Source organism: Leuciscus leuciscus, assembly GCF_965113295.1.
Source record: "Leuciscus leuciscus genome assembly, chromosome: 7".
NCBI lineage: Eukaryota > Metazoa > Chordata > Actinopteri > Cypriniformes > Leuciscidae > Leuciscus > Leuciscus leuciscus.
In genome coordinates this window covers 20,220,950-20,241,529 of record NC_138731.1, presented here as the reverse complement: position 1 = coordinate 20,241,529, position 20,580 = coordinate 20,220,950, and the positions used below count along the sequence as shown (strand labels likewise).

Sequence of the window (20,580 nt, the reverse complement as noted above, 5' to 3'; positions counted from 1 at the left end):
CAAAAAAAAAAACGAACCTCCTATTTTTACCTTACATGTGCTTTAGTATGTCAACACATCAAAATAACAGCACTTCTGTAAGGTTTAAATGTACTTTTATTATTTCCATTATTATTAAGTGTACTTAACTTTGTTAATAAACATAGTGAGTGTACTCGGTTCAACTACACTTAAATGGCCTTTTATTTTATTAATATTATATTATCTGCAAGTACAGTTTTTATTTTTATTTTAAAGTGTACCTTTAAGATTTGAAGTACACTACAAATGCACATTCAATACAATTCTTTTTCACAAGGGTATGTTTTAACAGTGGATTTACAATGGCAAGCATAATCACTCATTTTCTCCAGAGATCATATCAGCTTCCCAAGCAAAGCTGTTGCAATAATCCATTGTTATTTTAAGTCAATAGGAAGATAATGATTAAAAGAAGGAATGCTGATGAAAAACTGCACATTGCGTAACTGAGTCAAAGGCCATCATATGAGGAGGAAGAGCTAAGACAAGAGGAGAAAGCTAACATTGTAAACAGTGGCAGGCCAAATAGAATTTTAAGGAAAGCCGAAGAAGGAGGAAAGAAAGTAAGAAACAATGGTAAGGACCGACAGATGTAAGAAACTGTGTACACGTAAAGAAAAACCTTTGGACCCGGAAAAGCCTGGAGGAATGGAAAGAATAGACGTGGATTGCAGTCCCTCATTATTGCTGAATATTGCCCTTGCTCTGCAAGTGAGTATTTTTTTAATTATATTTCTTTAACAAGTTGATAAATTTCTATGAAACTGGAGTACAATTAAAGCATGCACTTTAATTCCTGCGTGGATGAGCACAATATTTTTTAAACCTGAAGTCATCCTTGAGTTCTTTAGGCAATTCGAGAGCATACTGTCATATTTTATAAATGCTGACATTTTAAAGTCATAACTACTTCATAAATGTAAAGTTCTCAAAGCAAACTTAGTGAACATAGCAAAAAAAAAAAAAAAAAAAAGGTGTAAAAGTCTGTTTTCCCCCCTCTGTCTCCATGCAGCATGTGTTGGTTCTGTCCTCTCTGTGTGCATTGGTTGTGAGTGCACTAATTCAGGACGTAGACAAGGAAAGAATAGTGGCCTATGTGCTCTTTTACTCAGGTATAGCTACACTACTGCAGAGCTGGATTGGATCACGGTAAGGTTACATTTTACCCATGTTGCTTTCCATTTAAGTTGATACAGTTGTACAATCTATAGGATCAAGTCCAATGTTTCCTCTGTTCTCAGTTTGCCATTGATCCAGGCTCCATCTTTGGACTTTCTGATCCCTGCCCTAGTGCTGCTTTCTGCTCAGTCAGGTCAGAGTGGTTCTGGACAGAATTAAAATGAAGTCAAAGACAATCTAATAATCTACCCAATTAAACACACTAACTTGCCCTAATTAAAGCTACAGAAATGATCATTGATGCTCATTTTATATTTTGTTTGTATATAGCACACTTGTACATTCAAATTCACACACACACACACACACACACACACACACACACACACACACACACACACACACACACACACACACACACACACACACACACACACACACACACACACACACACACACACACACACACACACACACACACACACACACACACACACACACACACATATAGCCATTACTCCAGTCTTCAGTGTCACGTGACCATTCAGAAATCATACTAATATGCTGATTTGATACTCAGTTACTATCAATGTTGGAAACAGTTGTGCTGCATAATATGTTTTTGGAACTTTTTTTCAGGATGCATTGATGAATAAAAAGTAAAAAAGAACAGCAATTATTTAAAACAGAAATCTTTTCCAACAATATAAGTCTTTGCCATCACCTTTTATCAATTTAACACATCCTTGCTAAGTAAAAAAATAATTTATTTTAAAAAAAGATAGAAAAAGAATGACCCCAAACTTTTGAACAGTAGTGTATATTGTTACACAATATTTCTATTTTAAATAAAGGCTGTTCTTTTACATGTTTTATTCATCAAAAAATCCTGAAAAAATCATAGGTTATAAAAAATTATTAAGCAGCACAACTGTTTCCAGCATTGATAATATATCAGCATATGAGTATGACTTCTAAAGGATCATGTGACACTGAAGGCTAGAGTAATGGCTGATGAAAATTCAGCTTTGCTATAACAGGAATAAATTATATTTTAAGGTATATTCAAATAGAAACCATTATTTAAAATTGTAATAATATACAATGTACTAATAATTGTAATAATATTCACAGTTTTACAGTTTTTTTCTGTATTTTTGATCAAATAAATGCAGCCTTGGTGAGCATAAGATAGTAGTAATGTTTACCGAGTACCGGTCAAACCTTTGGAAACATTACTATTTGGAATATACTATATATATTCACGTATCTTTATTTTACGATCTGTGTACTGTTGTAGCAGTTGTTGTTGTTGTACATTTTGTTTCTGATTCTGAAATCTGATTGTAATGGTATTGTGTGGTAGGGACTCCTGTGGCCTGCAGGGGTCAGTGTATTGACGCAGAGGAGCCTGTGGCCCCAGCACACCCAATAAGAGAGGTAGAGCACAGTGCTGTCCGTGGTGCTGAACATTCAGACCACCCCTCCATTGTCACACTGTTCTGCAGTAGTGCATAGTAACGTCAGCTTCCACTTACCAAAAATATTTTGATTTATTTTATTTATATATTGATACATTAATATTTCATCTTGATCATTTCATATCATTGTGTTTGTTGGTGCTTGCCCACATGTGTGTGTGTGTGTGTGTGTGTGTGTGTGTGTGTGTGTGTGTAGTTGAGAGGCATGACTCTGGTTACAGGTATTGTGCAGTTCGCCGTGGGTTTGACTGGTCTGGGTGGGTTTGCATTGGGACGTTGTGGACCATTAGTTCTGGCCCCTGTCCTTTGCATTTTGGGATTTTCCATCTACAGGGAGGCAGCGCTGCTTTGTTCTGACCACTGGGGCATGGCTGCACTGTAAGGACACACTTTTCTGAGGTCTTTCATATTGTGTCCTCGGGTGACTATATTATGCACTTATATAAAAAAAAGAAAAACTGTTCAGTGCAATATACTTATTGTGTTCATGTTGTATTGCAAAACACATTTGCTGCTATTGAGGTGGATATGGTAAGGTTAGGGACAGGTTTAGTGGTATGGTAAGGTTTAAGGGTGCGTTAAGGTGTAAGGGAATGTTCAACAGTGTAATTATGAATAAATTACAGCTGTAATTACATGCAGGTAATTTTAAAATGTAAATACTATGTAAACACATGTATGTACACAATAAGTGTAAATTTAATTTAAATGTTAGTACATAGTAGTCAAAAGACACTTAATATAAAGTGAGTCCATTAAACTTTTATTTTGTTTGTACTGCAATCTGTCTAGGAAAGAAATAGCAGTGTATAAGGTTATTAATTTGTAGTAATTTTTTGAGTAATTGAACAATATAGAGATACCCTGTATGTGATAATAATTCAAGGTTAAATCAGAATAGTTGCAAGAATAAGTGTTTCTTTTTATGAACTCAGCGTGCAACATGGATACACAGAGCACTCTAAATACAAATATCTTTCTTTCTTTTTTTTTAGGGCAGTTATTCTTCTAGTGATCCTCTCTCAGTATCTGCACTCCTTTCTGCGGCTGTCTGTGTTCTCGGTCTCCAGGAAACTCTCTGTGAGTTACATCAAGGGATGTTGCTCAAATTCAGAATGACTTAAAGGTGCAGTAAGCAATTTCTGAGAAACACGGTTGACATTTGAAATCAACCCCAAACAAACACACCCCTCGCTTCATTGCTCCGGCCCCAAAATTCATGAACACGCAATGCAAGAGTGGATCTCTTTATCATAGCTGATTTGAAGCAAAATAATGCTTCACCATGGTGAACGAACGACAAGGAAGAACAAAAAATGAACATACAGTACACAAGAGTATATACAAGCAAGAGTTTGATGTTAGTCACCAGCAGCACACCAGCTCCAGACAAACACTCAAAACTGTCCTGTACAGTTAACATTACAACTACAACCTCGGTGTCCATTTTCAGGCCTTCCCGCTTGGGTCTCTCCAGCGCTGGAAAGTTTTTCTAATACTAACGTGTTTCCTAAAGCTCTTGCCTGGTCAAAACCCATCTTCTTCCAGTGATATTAGTTTGACCTTTTCTCTTTTTTAATGTCTCTCAGCCATCTCTCTTTCTACAGTCTTTCTTCAAATCTCCCTCTTGCTCACTTTCTCCTCCCCCACCATGACTAGACACGCCCTCCTACTGCTGATTGGCTCACTCTTTCTCCTCCCCCATCATGAGTAGACACGCCCCCTACTGCAGATTGGCTCACTCTCTCTCCTCCCCCATCATGAGTAGACACACCTCCTACTGCTGATTGGCTCACTCTTTCTCCTCCCCCACCATGAGTAGACACGCCCCCTACTGCTGTTTGGCTACAAGTGTGTGGTGGCTCTCGGTCCAATCAACTTTCAAGGGTGTTTCCCAGAAATCGCTTACTGCACTTGAATGGCTGAAATACACTACAAGACTTTTCAAATCTGAACAGATTTTAAAACACTAGGCATCTTACACTACTTGGTGACTTTGTAAAATGGTTACAGAGAAAAACTGGGCATACACTAAACGATTGAGGATCACACACTACCAGACTTTCAAGTCGCTCTGAAAACAACAAACGGATGCAGAAACACCATTCTAAAGTTGGTTCAAAATAACATACATGTTTGATATACTGTGACTGGATGGATTCATAGTCTGTGCCCATCATACACTTTGCAATTTTCTGGGAAATGAAACCTGGCTCTGACTTTCGGCAACTAGCATCGACCTGTCCAGACTATACATCGCAGGAAAATTCTGGGCAAAAGTCGTGAAGTGTATTCCAGCCTTTAGTTTGACTTTGAGAGCCATTGCTGCAAGTGTTTCTTCACTTTTAAAGTTGTGTGACTTTCCACACAAGAGAAGTTTACTGTCTCTTCCAAAACCAGTGTAACACAGACACCTTCACTCATGATATATGGGATTTCCTGTTGCACTGGTTGTCAAGCTCTTTCACCGCTTTTAACCTGCAGTATATTAGATTGATGTTTTGCCTGTAAGAAGATTATGTCATTGATCTGGGCAAAGTTTCCCACCAAAGAGGTGCGTTGTGTTACAGTGATCTTTGGCTAAAATGTTCTTAATTTAATATGGGACTGAATGTTGTCAAAGGTTATGGGAAACAGTTCTAGGCTTTTTATGAGTGATCGTAAGCTCGTATTGGAATCTTGCTTTTGGGAAATTCTTATTGGTTATTATTCTGTGCTGTGTCTGACTGTCTAGTTATTATTCTCATCCGAGTTGGATGAGAATAATATGTGTGCAGCCACACCTAAAAATTTATGAATTTGATTTATTTATTAATGTTAATTTATAAATATAAATGCTAATATTCATTAGAAATTAACATGAACTTAAGATCGGAATATATTTATGGAATATATATAAAACAGATTTACACTACCGTTTAATAGTTTGGGGTCAATACGATTCTTTAAGGAAATTCATACTTTTATTCAGCAAGGACGCAATAAATTGATCAAAATGAACGTAAAGACATGTTATAAAATATTTCTATTTCAAATCAATTCTGTTCTTTTAAGCTTTTCATCAAAGAATCCAGAATAAAATGTATAACAGTTTCCAAAAAATAAAAAATAAATAAAAATAAGGCAGCATAAAATAATTTAGGCAGCATAAATGTTTAAACTTTTCAACATTGATAATAATAGCAAGAAATGTTTCTTGAGCACCATATCAGAATAAAGCATATTTTCTCACCAAGGATCACGTGACACTGAAGATTGGAGTAACAATTTCAGAAAATTCAGCTTTTCCATCACAGGAATTAATTACATTAAAAAATATATTCAAATATTTTAAATTAAATTTAAATTGTAATAATACTTCAAGATAGGACTGTCTTCAGATAAGTGCATCAGATAAATGCAGTCTTGGTGAGCAGCAAAAAGAGACTTATTTAAAAAATATTTAAAAAATGTACTGACTCCAATCTTTTGAACTCTAGTGAACATTGCATTAGATATAAAATGAAACTATGTGGCATCTGCAAATAAATGACCTTTTTTCAGAACTTCACTACAGACATTTTTGCAATTAATTTCAACCATTTTTAGTCAATGTATGTAATCAATGACATTCATGCACTAATGGGTCTAAATACTGTTGAGGTTATTGTATGAGGGTTCCTTATTATTAACAAACACAGTATATTGTTCCTGCTCTTTGTGTTCGTCCTGTGTAGGTACTTCTATCTGTGATGGTGAGCTGGGCCGTTTGTGCCGCACTGGTGCGGTGGGGTCACGTCCATCTTACCTCTGTGACCCAGATGCTCTCAACAATCAGAAACACCCGAAACACCACCTTCATTAAGTCCACCAACAGTCCACATGCATCTGACTTTGCCTTTCCTAATGATTCTGTACCCTGGCTGGACTTTCCTCTCCCTGGTAATATGAAAGATTTTTTTTCTATCCTTTTTTAGTTGCCTTGAAGGTATTAACAGTGAACCAGTAATAAACTTTGTCATGAGTTCCAAATTTTCCTTCTTCTTCAGAAGTTTTTTGTTTCTTGTATACTTTCAGCCTCAGCCCTCCCTCTGCTGTCTGGAAAGAGCATTGCAGCAGGAGTGGCCGGAGGCCTGTCAGCAAGCATTAGCTCTCCAGCTGTATACGTAATGGCAGCTCGGCTCCTGAAGGCTCCTGTGCCCCCAGCACATGCCTGTAACAGGGGCCTGTGTGTGGATGGCATGGCAAGTGTGATCGCTGGCCTGATGGGGGCGCCACTAGGACTGTGCAGCAGTGTGTCAAATGCATGTGTTATTGGGCTCAGCCAGGTAAGAGTCTATTGATGCATGTCACACCGGTATTGTGATTGCTACGTTTGCCTAAAATGATTAACTCTTTTGCTGTTTATTACAACATCTCTTAATTATCATCTCTTTTTCTGTCACAGTCTGGGTCCCGGAGCACAGTGCAGCTCGCCGGGGTGTTGTTGTTAATTCTGGGTGTGTCTCCTCAATTAGCGCAGATGCTCTGCTCTGTCCCTCTGGCCATACATGGTGATTATTCATTTATAGTTTACTCAATTAAATGGTAAATGTTGCTGGTAACAATCAGGGGTGCGTTTCCCAAAAGCATCGTTAGCCAACTATGGTTGCAAGTTCCGTCATTATCAGCATAGTTCAATGAGTCTGTGTTTCCCGAAAACATAGTTCTAATGAACATTCGCAAACAGCATCGCAAAGTTGAGTGGTTGGAACGACAGATCTCGACCTGCGGTTAGAAGCATAGTTTCTTGTTTGCATGGCATGTGGACTCAATTAATCCTTATCTTGAGCCAAATAAGCAAGCAGACATTCAGTACAATATATTTTATTTAGAATACATACAAATGTCATTTAGGTCTTTTAGTTTATCAAGAGATTTAAAGCGTCATTTTTGAAGAGTGCGCAATGTGCGAATGTGCTCTACAATGTAAGAACTGGCTAGTTGATTTGTTCAACTATACATCGTACTATGGTAGTTAAGCAGCGAGTTATGTCGTTGTACGGGAAACACACCCCAGGTCAACCTACAGTTCAAGGACAACTCCAGTGAAAAATGAACCTTGGGGTAATTAACACATGGTTACCGAGTCGATCGTTCCCTGGCGTGCGTTTTCATGATAATCGAATGTAAAGAGTTTTATTTATAAAAACAGATTAGCTCGTAACACTAGTATATGGGGCAGAGTGTAAGTAAAAACAAATCGCAAGTTAATACCACTAACAAGGCTCAAAATAGCCTCACACTAACACGGTAGCATAATGAGGGTCCCTACATGCAAACCGAAGCATTGAGCACTTTGTAAGTGTACAGACAGTTTAATAAGAAGATACTTTATAAAGACAGTACATTACGCGTTTACAGGCAGCGGGCATCTTGGAAAACAGACTCGATTAATCGAGCCACGGACGCCCTGCTACGTGAGCTGGTCGATAGGAATTACGTTTGTGAAATCTAATGTAGCAGGGCGTTCGTGGCTCGACTAGTCGATACTGTTTTCCAAGATGGATCCTGCCTGTAAATGCGTAATGTACTGGCTTAATAAAGTATCTTCTTATTAAACTGTCTGTACACTTACAAAGTTCTCCATCCTTTGTTTTGTATGTAGGGACCCTCATTATGCTACCGTGTTAGTGTGAGACTATTTTGAGCCTTGTTAGTGGTATTAACTAGCGATTTATTTTTACTTACTCTCTGCCCCATATACTAGTGTTATGAGCTAATCTGTTTTTAGAGATAAAACACTTTATATTCGATTTTCATGAAAACGCACCCCAGGGAACGATCGACTCGGTAACCATGTGTTAATTACCCCAAGGTTCATTTTTCACTGGAGTTGTCCTTTAAGTTGAGTCGGTCTTAAAGTGCCTCTATTATGCTTTTTCAGATATTACCTTTCCAAGTAGTGTGTAATATAGCTGGTAGTGAATGTAAAAGGTCAGAGTTTCAAAGATCAAAGTGAACGATAAATTGAGTTATTCTCTCCCAAAAGAAAGAACCAATTCTGAACTGCCTGAAACGAGTCGTCAATAGTTCCATGAACCAACATAGGTTTGTTAGAAATCTGCACAATGCCAGCCTATGGACTTCTTTGGCTGCCCGTGAACAATGTCTACTTTGACCCTCAAACACTGTAGTTGTAGCTGAGGCCTGGAAGAGTTTGGTTGGTGTTGTCGACGACATGTCGAGATTCATGGCGTTTTGTGTCCGACACGCTCTGTAAGCAGTAGACCAATCACAACAGACTGGGCCATCTGGCCAATCAGAGCAGAGTAGGCTCTCGGAAAGGAAGGGTTTAGAGAACCGTTTCAGACACTGTGAGAAAAGAGCTGAGGCTACATTGTATATTATGAGAAAATTAAAGTGTTTTTTGACCTTGGATGCATGTAATCCTATTGTAGGAGACCTCCAAAACAAAATTATGAACCTTTAAAAAAGCATAGTAGTGGACTTTAAAAGCTGTCTGACACTATATGGCTTTAAAAGCGTGGGCTGAATGTTTGCTTGTGCTTGTGTTCTCAGGTGCTGTGCTCAGTGTGACCTACACACTTGCTGTGGCAACAGGCATAACTTATTTCCAACATGCTGACGTGGACTCAGGACGCAACATTTTCAACATCGGCTTCACAATGTTCATGTCATTAGCACTGCCACGCTGGTTCAGACTTCAATCCAGTTTTATACAAACAGGTGCTAAAACCACAAGAGTGTATTTTCTCCTACTGTGTGTAGTGTATTGTTACTCCTAACTTAGATTTGTTGATTTGGACATTTAATTGAAAGAATTTTCATCTTCTTGTGTTCAGGTGTGGCCGGTGTTGACATTCTTCTTCAGTCTCTTTTAACCTTACCAGTTTTCTTTGTGGGGGTTTTGGCTTTTCTTCTAGACCACACTGTTTCAGGTAAAACAACAGAGAAATGCACTACCATTCAAAAGTTTGGGGTTGGTACAATTCTTGGAAGTCTCTTAATCTCACCAAGGCTGCATTTATTTGATCAAAAACACAGTAAGAACAGTAATATTATGAAATATTATTATAATTTAAAATGCAATTTATTCCTGTCATGGCAAAGCTGAATCTTCAGTCTTCAATGTCACATGATCCTTCAGAAATCATTCTAATAAGCTGATTTGGTTCTCAAGATACATTCAATTTGATGCATAAAAGTATACATTTCTTTCAAAACGGTAGTGTGCATATTCAGCACAAAAAAATTAATCTTTGATTTTATGTATGTGATTTTTGTCATTCAGGGACTTTGTCTGAGAAGGGTTTGGCGAGACATGACGGCACAAAGAAGATTCTGTCTCTCGCTGATCAGCAGCAGGGATTCAGCCCAAGTTCAGACGCCATGTACGACCCGTCTCGGCCTGTGATGAAAGTGCTGGAGCTGACCGGCTTCAGAACCGTCCTCTTCTGTGCCTGCAGAAGCCCAGCTGTTGAAGAGGTGCTGGTGACAGTACCAGAGATGTCTAGCTTATTACCTGACAAGGATGCCGGTGTTGGCAGTGACTGAATTCTTGCAGCTCAGTCCATATTTTATTTAAATTTTCCGACTGTATTTAACTTGTCTCTTTCTGGTTTGCTTTTTATAAATTGAATTATGTTAACGACTGGTACAATCTTCTATGACAATTTTTGATTAATTTATTTATTAAGTCATTTTTATTAAGTTATTAAGTTAATAAGTTATTAATAATAATATATTCATTTGACATTCCCTGACTGAGAACCACTGTATTAAAGGGTTTGTTCACATAAAAATGAAAATTCTGTCATTACTCGCCCTCATGTCGTTCCAAACCCGTAAGACTTTTGCTCATCTTCAGAACACAAATGAAGACATTTTAATTGAAATCTGAGCAATTTCTCTCGCTCCGCTGAGAGCTACGCAACTACCACTTTGACGCGCTAAAAAATTCATAAAGAGAACGTAAAACTAATCCATATGACTCGATCACTTTTTACTGTGTGATGAACATATTTAATTTAGGCTTTAATTTAGAATTAAGATCAAAGTGGTAGTTGCATAGCTGTCAATGGAGAGTACAGAACTGGCTCAGATTTTTATCAAAAATATCTTTGCGTTCCGAAGATGAACGTAATTCTTACGGGTTTGGAACGACATGAGGGCGAGTAAATGATGACCGCATTTAAATTTTTGGGTGAACTAACCCTTTAATACACTATACATTTTAGCGTGAAAAAAGCGGAGCAATTTTGTCAAGAGAGAGAAAAAAAAAGACAAATGCAGATATTTCTGTAATCTTTAATTCTGAAAAATAGATCTTTAAATAGTTTTACAAATATTATATAATTTCTGACATCTTTAAGTAAAATGTAAATAATGCCACAAAACAGATAAATACAGTAAGTTGTATGGGAAAATACATTGAGTATTACTGCATAAAGCACACATAAGGACTACATAAACTGGCATAAACTCTTATAACATTGCTACACATTGCACAGAGTAAACTCTTAATTTTATTGAATGAAGCCTTTATAAAAGTACTCAAAACCCTTATGTATGCTAGATGGAGAAATACAGTGTACAATGTGACCATTAAATACTTGATTAAGTTTGGAAAGACACCTCTACCTTTACAGTGTGAAATATGTAACTGACCATATGAATGAATGCAAAACTGTAATTATGCACCTGAAAGTATTTTCCTGATGTTTTAAAGGCCTAGTTTTAACCCAATTGTAAAGTGGGTGTGTTTGTGTGTACCTTCCAGCCTCGATTCTTTTCTAACACAACTTCCTCCTCCGTCTCAAACCTTATCAGCCCGCGTTGGTCTGATCTGATCGCCCGTGGTTGAGTCACTGCATACCTGAGTACAGAAAATTCATCTATAGTTTCCTCACTTCAATGGCTACAACTATGTGTTTAGTGAATGTGTATGTGAGTATAAGAGAGAAAGAGACTGAATAAGAGATTCTGAGTAGATGTGTGTGCGTCTTGGTATATTCGTGATAATGTTCCAGTGTAGGCAGTATAGTAAACCCATTGAAAAGTGTTAAATATGGGTTTTTAAGATCAATTTTGTCACGTCCATGTCCGCTTCCTCAAATGAGGGTCGACCCACAGAATAGCTGCGTCCTTCTAGTTTGTCCAGGTTTCTAGTCTATTCAGGGTCATAAATGATTGAGTTCTTCACTTCGTTCTCTTTTAGATCCTTCCAAAAACTTCATCTAGTGACATTCTCATTCCTCGTGCTTGTTTCATCTATCATTGTCCATCATGCTCCAAGGATGGAAGTGTGTTGGATCCAGCACATGAGTCCCAACCCAGTGCAGCAGTGAGGAATACCAGTGTATCCCCACAGCCTGATGTCCAACTGGCCCTCCCCAGTTATAAAGTACCCTGAGTGGACCAAAAGCCCAGTGAGCCAGCCAGTGCTGGTCCACGGCCGCGTAGCAGGAGGAGACGACACTATTGACCACCACCGTGCCATGGCGGGTGAGCGGAGCGAAAACGCCCTTGTCCTCCTGTATTTGGATCCTAGTGACCCGGGACAGATGTCCCTGCTGTCCTGCTCCTCGTGTGGACACCACACACTGACCCGGCAGCACGTCACTAGCAAATACAGATTTCAGCTCTGCACTCACTGCAGGCCCTGAGCAGTTCCCTTCCGTTACAAACAGGAGATGGGCCGCCGTCAAGCTCAGTTCAGCACCCGAGTCCGTCTCGATGGTGTAGAACTGTTTCTCTGCGGAAGGATCGCGGTCCAGGAAGGCGATGACTTCGCTGTAGATGAGCGTCCCACTGCCGTCGCTTTCTGATGAAGCGAGTACTTTCTCTCCAGGCTGTAAGCGGTCCATGGTCTTCACGCTTCCGTCCTCAACGGTGACAAGAGCCGATGCGGGAAAACAACCGCCGGTTTTAGCAGCCACAGAGTTCTCTGAAATGCACATAGAGAGAATATAATGGTTGAAACGAGCAAAAAAATTGCGTTTTTCTCTAGTGCGACTCATTGACGGCATACGTGCACAGTAGCCTAAGACAATTCCAAAGGTCATGTGTTTATTAAAGATTGGGTTTGGGTTGTTTAAATGGCACAATGCCTTCTTCAGATTAATATTCAATCTTTAAAACACACACACCCAAGCACAAACACATTCCCGCTCTCATTGTAAACTCATAAAAATCCAATTAAACTGAAAGTTGCAGTGGCAAAATAACCTGGCGTGTGCAAGCAAACATTTCAAGCGCCATCCTTCAAGATAATTCATTTTTGCTTTTCACACGACTCTGGTCAGTGGGTAAAAATGCAATAAAAGCTAATAAATAACCATCTCGGGCTCTCTATGACTCCTGTCCGAAACAAGTGACTGGGGTCTGGAGCTACGCAATGCACTAGCCTACAAAAACCAGAATGAGTCTCAAGTCTCCGTGGAGTCCTGCACAAATATTTGGGAAAGGTAAGTACCAAGGCCAGGTGATAAGACAGGCTGAGATAAGAGATCTGAGAAAGGGGACAACAGAGTTGCCGTCTGGAAAACAAAGGAGTTGGTTAATCATCTCACAGCACTTTGGCAGCTAGGCCAACTTCTTAAGGCATATTCTTTATCTTTCTTATATACACACATACATATTTCCCCTTATGCACTTCATATATATATATGAGAAGAGTTCAGATGCAAAAGCCTCTAAGTGCCATCTGAAATTTTCTTCTAGAATTACAGTATCATTTTTTATCAAGCTTGTATATTTAAGTTCAGTAATTTCACTTAAATGACAATTAATAGGTAATTTTCATTGCCATTTAAGTGAAATTACTGAACTTAAATATACGAGCTAGATAAAAATGATCATTCTAGAAGTGCTTAAAGGAAACTTGTATGTGTATATGTATGTAAATGAACATATGGTTTTGTTTATCTTTGAGCTTCATTTTGCTTTATGTAAGAATGTGATTTTTCAGGCACTTACTTCAGTGTAAACATAAGAAAGAACTGTACATGAAGTATATGAAATATATGATGTATCTTTTCTGGTAAACTGCATATTTCTTATGTTTATATTGAGGTCAGTGCCTGAAATCTGACAGTAACTGTCGAAGAAGCCAGTTGAAGAACACACCTATAGGACTTTGATAAAGCATAAGCAGACAAAAGGTCTTGTTTGTGTTTGCATGCTCTATCAGACAGATAACAGAAGTGCCTCACAAATGTCCACACACAGGTCCCATTCCTCTCTAGCAGTGTTGAAATACTCTACAGACAAAAAAAAAAAAAAAACTGACATTTTAAGCCATAAATCTGGGTAATAGACAGACCCAAAATGAATCTACAGAATTTATATTCTGTGGAATTTCGTAAAAAATATCACATTAATGAAAAACAAGTTAAAAAGAAACCATGTACAGTAATAAATATCATGAAGGAAGAGAATTATTGCTGTGATTTTTTTTATTTTTTTTTGGCACAGATGGAAAAAAAAACGTGTTTTGTATTGTGTGCAATTTTGTATGTGTACGTGTTGTAAGGATGAGTGTTGAATGAAAATGTACTTTCTTAGATTCTAAACTGGGAAAAAAAGGCTTTTTTTTTCCATGCAAAAATAAATAAAAATAAATGATAATGATAATGATAATGATAATGATAATGCAGGTCAAAAGAGAAAACTGCCAGAAGAGACATTAAAATACTGAATGGGTGCACTTTTACTTTCCCGGTTGTCTGGCCAATAATTTGGTCTCTGGTGACTCAGGTAGAGGCAGGTGTTTAAGGTTTAATGATGTGGTCTGTTACCTGTACCTTCATCCCAGGTCTAGCACTTATCTCACCCAAGTTAATGAGAACTGACCAACTTAACCACAAAAGGACACACCTGATTTAACTGCACACTGAACGCTTATGAACCTTTCAGTCAGGAGTCTCTTTATAGTTCAAACACCATAGATCAGACTGGATGCTTTTCTACCATCAGTCATAAACCTGTTTCAAGAAAATGTCTTTTTTTTTTATCCAGATCATATTCCAAGTTTAACCTATTAGATGTGTATAGATATGACTTATTAATGAAAACTACTCAAGTTAAATGAAGTACACGGCTGAATGTGAAATCATATTATTCTACACTCTTGAAAATGAAGGTTCCAAAAGGGTCACAGCAATGCCATAGAAGAACCATTTTCGGTTCCCCAAAGAACCTTTCAGATATTTTTTTCTTCTATAAAAACCATTTTCCTCTATAAAGGTACTTTTGTGCATTGGAAAGTTTCCATGGATGTTAAAGCAACAATTCACTTCAAAATGAAAATTGTGTCATCATTTACTCATAATTTCTTTCAAACCTGTATGAATTTCTTTCTTCTGCTGAACACAAAATCAGATATTTTGAAGAATGTCGGTAACCAAACAGTTGATGGACCCCATTGACTTCCATAGTATTTTTTTCCTACTATGGAAGTCAATGGGGTCCATCAACTGTCTGGTTACAGACATTCTTCAAAATATCCTCATTTGTGCTCAGCAGAAGAAAGAAATTCATACAGGTTTGACACAACTTGAGGGTGAGTAAATGGTGACAGAATTTTCATTTTTAAGGGAACTATTCCTAAAGGTTCTTCATGGAACCATCAATGCCAATAAAGAACTGAGTGTATATATAGTACATTGGATTTACATCTTATTTTACATATGGTTAAGTGGCATATAGTTGTAATGTAAATAAACAAGAGTGATTTCAATAGTCTCAGCCCTACCTGACTTGACGCTGCAGTGGATGTGAGCTTTGGAGCCATAGTTGACCCAATCAAACCCGGCCTCCACCGCTAGCCGTGCCAACATGCCATATTTACTACGGTCGCGATCTGAAGTGGTGATATCGACAGCTCTTCCTTCATAATGCAGTGACTCTTCATAGTGATTGCCGTCTTCATCCCAACCCTCGGTCACCCTGAGCTTCACCCCGGGCCACATGTTCATCACAGAGATAGCCAGAGAGTTCAGCTTATCTTTACAACGCTGTGAACGCAACAAGGAAAGAGGTTGAGACCTGGGTTACACAAGTGGAAGATGATGGCGTGGAGTTTTGCAAGAAATACGCAAACAAGACAAGTTATAACTCCAAAGGGCAAAACAGACTGAACGACAAAAAAAAGAAAAACATACATCACAGGGCAAAGACAAAAGAGAGGAAGAATTGATACAAAAGACACTGAGTGCTGTAAAAACAGAACACATTATTCAGAGCTCTGCAAATTATACTGTAAATGGTTTTAAGCAAGGTGAAGTGTATGGATATAACACCACAAATATTATGTGAAATAAATCTCTAAATCGTATTTACATAAAGACGCATTTGATCCTTTTTAAGTAACCTTTTAGACATTATCATGAGTATATGTTTACGCTGTTTTGTGTCTTCCATGCAGAACTTTATTTCAACTGTACTCTTTCCAGCAATTAATAGGTTTGCTTTAGGTTTAGGAACTAATTTCTATAGTCCTACTTTTTCCACATTAACATGTCAGACAATATGCCACAGTTTTTGTTTTTAACCCAGGCACCTCTCGTTTATGCCTGAAGAATTTGTTTTCAAAAGCGCCCACGCAAAGCATTACATAATGACAAATTATTGAATCACGAGGAGAAGAACTGAGTGATGCTTCAAACCACAAATATATACTGACTTATTTTTACCAGACCACAGGTATTTTTCAGCGACCAAGGTACAAAATGTATCCAAAATGTTGAGTGATTCACTTTTACTTATTTAACCAAGCCACATTCACCACCCTTTATAATACACAAGACAAATTTCCTTTTAACAGCAAATTCGAATTTCAGCATGGAAACAAGTGTTCATTGCCAAAGCACAGATATACTGTAACTATGACCGCAATTTTAGGCAATATCTGTTCCACGATTTGGAGAGGAAATAAGAGTCATAAGTTCAAATCCATGAGTCATTCATGATTTATTTATAAATTGCTTAAATAAACCACACACTAAATGGAAAGTTGACTTATTTTGTCTAATAAGTAAATTTATATTTAATTTTTAACAATAAATACGTTGATTCTAATTAAGTTAGCTTGATGGTGCTAGATGATTGATTGATTGATTGATTGACGCTGGGAAAGTATGACATCAAACATTATTTCTTTATCGTTTGCATGCAAAACAAGCCTTGTTATTTAGAGCCCTTGCGCAAAAGCGAAGAGCACATTAACATATCAACAACTTTTTTGACAGTTCCAAGATTTTCCTTGGATGGGAAAACTTGTATGCTTCAAGGAGAATCTTCGTAAGTTCAACAAATAACTGTTTATTCTTTAGTCGTTTCGTAAACACTCTTTTCTGCTCTAAAGAAAACAATATGCTAAGAATCTGCAATAACATCAATAAGCAAATCAAGCCGTTTGTTTTAAAAGCATACGATTCTTTTCTGAACCCGAGAACCATCAAAGAAGCGATTCTAAGAGACAAACCGCTGTCAGCAATCAATTCCTCTGAAAGCTGTGAAGATCGATAAGAGCGCGTCGGTGGGACTGAGCAAAGGGCACACCGCTAAACAACAGGTTTAAAGTGCTTGCAATCGAATCAAAACCATTGTGTGTGTTTCTAATGGGCAGATAATTGAATTCATTGCAGTTGCATTATCCAAGTGTCGCTCACCTGCGTCATGAGTCGATCCGCACCTGTGTTCTCCTCATCTTTGAAGATGATGTCGGGGTTGTAGTTCGGTGTGAGATCTTTAAAGCGCTCCGAGATCCTGGTGATTTTGCCATCGTGTCTCCCGCTGGCTCCCAGTGTCTTTTCGGCTACATTTGGAATAAACTGCTTATAATTAAGGGGTGTCAGTTTCTTTGGAGGCCGCCTTTTCCCATGTCCCCTCCCCGGCCCACAGCCCTCGTTAACAGGTGCGAAAATCAGGGCGCAGCCGACGAGGAGCCCAAACACCACGAGGAGACGCATTCCACCCCAACCCGCCGGGCACTCCGACACGGAGTGGTACGGTGGCACAGCTCGCCGTTCAATGAGAAACTACCCCCCGCAAGATCCTTATTCCCCCCCACAGGGTAAAATATGGGGAGGACAAAACCTCTACTTCTTTATCACCCTTATCCTCGCCATCGTCCGTGCGTAAAAGTCGCTTTGCGCAGAGGCTGTCATGGAGAGACGCCGGAGAAAAGATCCAGTGATACCAAGTGTTAAGTGCCCATCGAATGCGAAACGTTGGTCTCTCGAGAAAATCACCGAAATGAGAGTGAGCAGGCAAGTCCATTTATTTATCTAACAGATTCTAGGAGAGAGATACAAGGCGACTCCGACGCACACTGGGAGAGCTGTCAGAGAGACTGCTGCGGCTGCTGTCTTTGAATGAGCACGTCCTTTGGCGCACGTCAAGTGATCTGAGTTGCCCGGCGCACTGAGACCGCACCCTGCCAGTTTTTTGCCCCTCTCTATCCTTGCCTGCCACTCCTCCCCATGGGTCACATTGGGTGCGTCGTATACCCACCGGCTCCCTTTAACACTTCACAGCGCCTGCTGGGCAAACACAAGTCTCGGGGAAGAACTGTGGACTCTCCCATTCATAGATCCACAAATAGAGAACGAGCCTGGCTGCTCCTCAAACAAACGGGAGCAACTGTTGCCCTCCCTTACCTGATACGCTTGAGGAAACACAGTAGACTAACCTGGCGCACTCGTCTGAATGATTTATCATTCATTGATCAGAACAGATCCGTTTGTTTAAACCGTTCAGTTTTGGTGACAGGTGTAACGATGTTGCTTATGAGTCAAAGTGGATTTTTCCCCCCTGATCGATTAAGTTATTCTAAATTAGATCAATTAAAAGTCGAAGTGGTGCTTAAAATAATATGGTCTAGACTGTAAATAAGAAAAAATGACATTCTTAAAAAATAAAAATGTTTGCATGAATAGTTTGGCAATGAAAGTGACTTAAACATAAGCCACAAATCAGTTGTGTTTTAAAATTATTATTAATATTTTAAAACGCTTATTTGTACAACCAGATCAAAGGCAATGTGGTAACAAACCGATGGAAGCCATGTTGTTATCATGTGACCCCTTTAGCCCCTCATGACTGTATGTCAGATCATTAAAAAATAATTATATTTTACTTATTAAATGTAATAACTCTCCATATTTATGACTTAATTTGTGATATTTATATGTGTGTGTGTATATTTACCATCATAATTAAAAAATAAGGGTATTTTCATAGTTTTTACTCAACTCTAAAAGGGTAACTAATCATATACGTATATGTATGAGCCTGACCTGGACAGAAAGAACATATTTTAAACTGGATTTTTTAAAGATTTCTCATTTGTTTCATCTTTGGCATCCTTTTTTTACCCTGACCCTCATGTGAATAAATAATAGCCAAGACAAGGATTTTGAAAATTCATTTTGAGCTGGAAAAAAAATGCATTTTTTTATGTTGTTGCATATTACAGTCTCCAAGTTCCATGCACATCAGTTGCTCAATGGTTCTTATTTGTAGCAGATATTATGATACAGAGCTCCAGTGTGTGCTGGCCTGTGCTGAGGTAATGGGTAGTGGTGGGACCTGCATGAGGGGTTCACTGTTCAAATTGAAGATGAAGCTGGTAAAGTCAGTAGCATATAGCTTGGAAGACGGTTACACAGGAGCAGCTCTATTCAACTGCACTGAGAGAAGACGCTCCACTTATACAAGTGATGACTGTGTGGATATAGCCAGCGGTCAGCACCTTAAGAACAGATATATCCACGACACTCAAACTCTGTTCAATTTCTCTTTAAATGAGGCAAAGGAAACAGACCCAAGTCTTCCAAATTAGCTCTGCAAATATTTGCCGGAAAGGGGCTAGTGGTTTTGTGCCCATTTCAAAAGCAAATTTAACAGACGTGGTGTTTGGTGTTGATTTATTTTTTAATTATTTATGTCTGTAAATATGAAGGTATTTTAGGTTTGGGTTTTGGAGTGTCCTCATTTGGAACAGGGAGTTAAAGAGAGTAATTGAGCGGGTGAGGAAAACACTACTTACTGTCACTCTTTCAATCAAACTAACTGCCACCTTGACCACTTGGTACAGGTCAGTGTGAAACCATGTGGCCATCTTACCCATCCCTCATTCCCACCATCATGGCCTAGTATATGTTCCTCTAACTATTCATTCAATAGTTTGTTCTTTCCCTTCTTCCTTCATTCTCTCTCCTCCTCTATTCCTTTCCTGCCAGTCGTTTTAAAGCCTTTAATGGTTATTTATGTCAAACTCTACCTGTTTTCTTAACTGGACCAATAAACATGCTTGATGGATGGCCAGTCCATCACAGAGCTAGCACACATAGACAAACACACATTAACACACACATCTTTTTGGATTGTGGGGGAAACAGGAGTATCTGGAGGAAACCCATGCCAACATGGGGAGAACATGCACATTCCACACAGAAAAGCCTCCTGGAGTCCCAGGCTGTGTGCAACAGTGTGACCCACTGGGTCACCTGGCTACCCTGTAACGGATTAATCTAAATATATATTCTTAATATGAAATAATCACTTCAGTTACAGTCACTTAAGTATTGAAGAACTTTTGCAAAACTCTTCCCTAAACTAGGTAACATAGTTCCACTATCTCACCTTTCACAGATAGATGGTTTTATCTACTGATGCACAAGTCCTCGTGAGATCCAGGTACCCTTAAGCAGTACCAGCATGCATAAATGGAATGCAATGGATGAACTTGTTTTCAAATTTTTGCATCTTGACTCTGGAGATCACAGAGACACAATTACAGAGCGTGTGGATCCCACGGAGCGTGTCCTCTTCCCTTTGATGGACGTAAATAAAGACATGGCTCCTAGCAGGCCTGCTTATTGAACTTGGCTGTTGACAATGCCTCAGAAGTGGTCAGATCCAGTCAGAAATCCCTTCTGCCCTCAAGAAAAGAGCCCACGTCCTTAAAGGC

At 38.7% G+C, this 20,580-nt stretch overlaps 2 protein-coding genes across 2 annotated transcripts; one reads left to right on the top strand and one right to left on the bottom strand.

Annotated features, from left to right (window-relative positions):
* The first annotated feature begins 473 nt into the window (after positions 1 to 473).
* slc23a3 (solute carrier family 23 member 3) lies at positions 474 to 11,348 on the top strand. Its single transcript, XM_082175814.1, has 12 exons — positions 474 to 732; positions 1,034 to 1,170; positions 1,263 to 1,333; positions 2,507 to 2,580; positions 2,818 to 2,999; positions 3,617 to 3,701; positions 6,338 to 6,542; positions 6,678 to 6,928; positions 7,048 to 7,153; positions 9,162 to 9,329; positions 9,446 to 9,541; positions 9,895 to 11,348. Exons 1-12 carry the CDS (start codon positions 595 to 597, stop codon positions 10,155 to 10,157), a joined length of 1,776 nt encoding a protein of 591 aa, XP_082031940.1. The 5' UTR covers positions 474 to 594; the 3' UTR covers positions 10,158 to 11,348.
* Positions 10,895 to 18,212, bottom strand: ihha (Indian hedgehog signaling molecule a). The gene is made up of 3 exons (XM_082175845.1): positions 17,276 to 18,212; positions 15,358 to 15,619; positions 10,895 to 12,549 (listed from the first exon to the last, which is right to left on the bottom strand). Exons 1-3 carry the CDS (start codon positions 17,573 to 17,575, stop codon positions 11,870 to 11,872), a joined length of 1,242 nt encoding a protein of 413 aa, XP_082031971.1. The 5' UTR covers positions 17,576 to 18,212; the 3' UTR covers positions 10,895 to 11,869.
* Positions 18,213 to 20,580: the final 2,368 nt, after the last annotated feature.

Excerpts from the sequence above, each read along its gene's own strand:
- slc23a3 (XM_082175814.1), top strand. The coding sequence starts at position 595 with ATGGTAAGGACCGACAGATGTAAGAAACTGTGTACACGTAAAGAAAAA. Across the intron at positions 1,171-1,262 it reads CAGAGCTGGATTGGATCACG|TTTGCCATTGATCCAGGCTC; the intron begins GTAAGGTTACAT and ends CTCTGTTCTCAG. Across the intron at positions 3,702-6,337 it reads CGGTCTCCAGGAAACTCTCT|GTACTTCTATCTGTGATGGT; the intron begins GTGAGTTACATC and ends CGTCCTGTGTAG.
- ihha (XM_082175845.1), bottom strand. The coding sequence starts at position 17,575 with ATGCGTCTCCTCGTGGTGTTTGGGCTCCTCGTCGGCTGCGCCCTGATT. Across the intron at positions 15,620-17,275 it reads CGGATCGACTCATGACGCAG|CGTTGTAAAGATAAGCTGAA; the intron begins GTGAGCGACACT and ends TTGCGTTCACAG. Across the intron at positions 12,550-15,357 it reads CCACTGCAGCGTCAAGTCAG|AGAACTCTGTGGCTGCTAAA; the intron begins GTAGGGCTGAGA and ends TGTGCATTTCAG.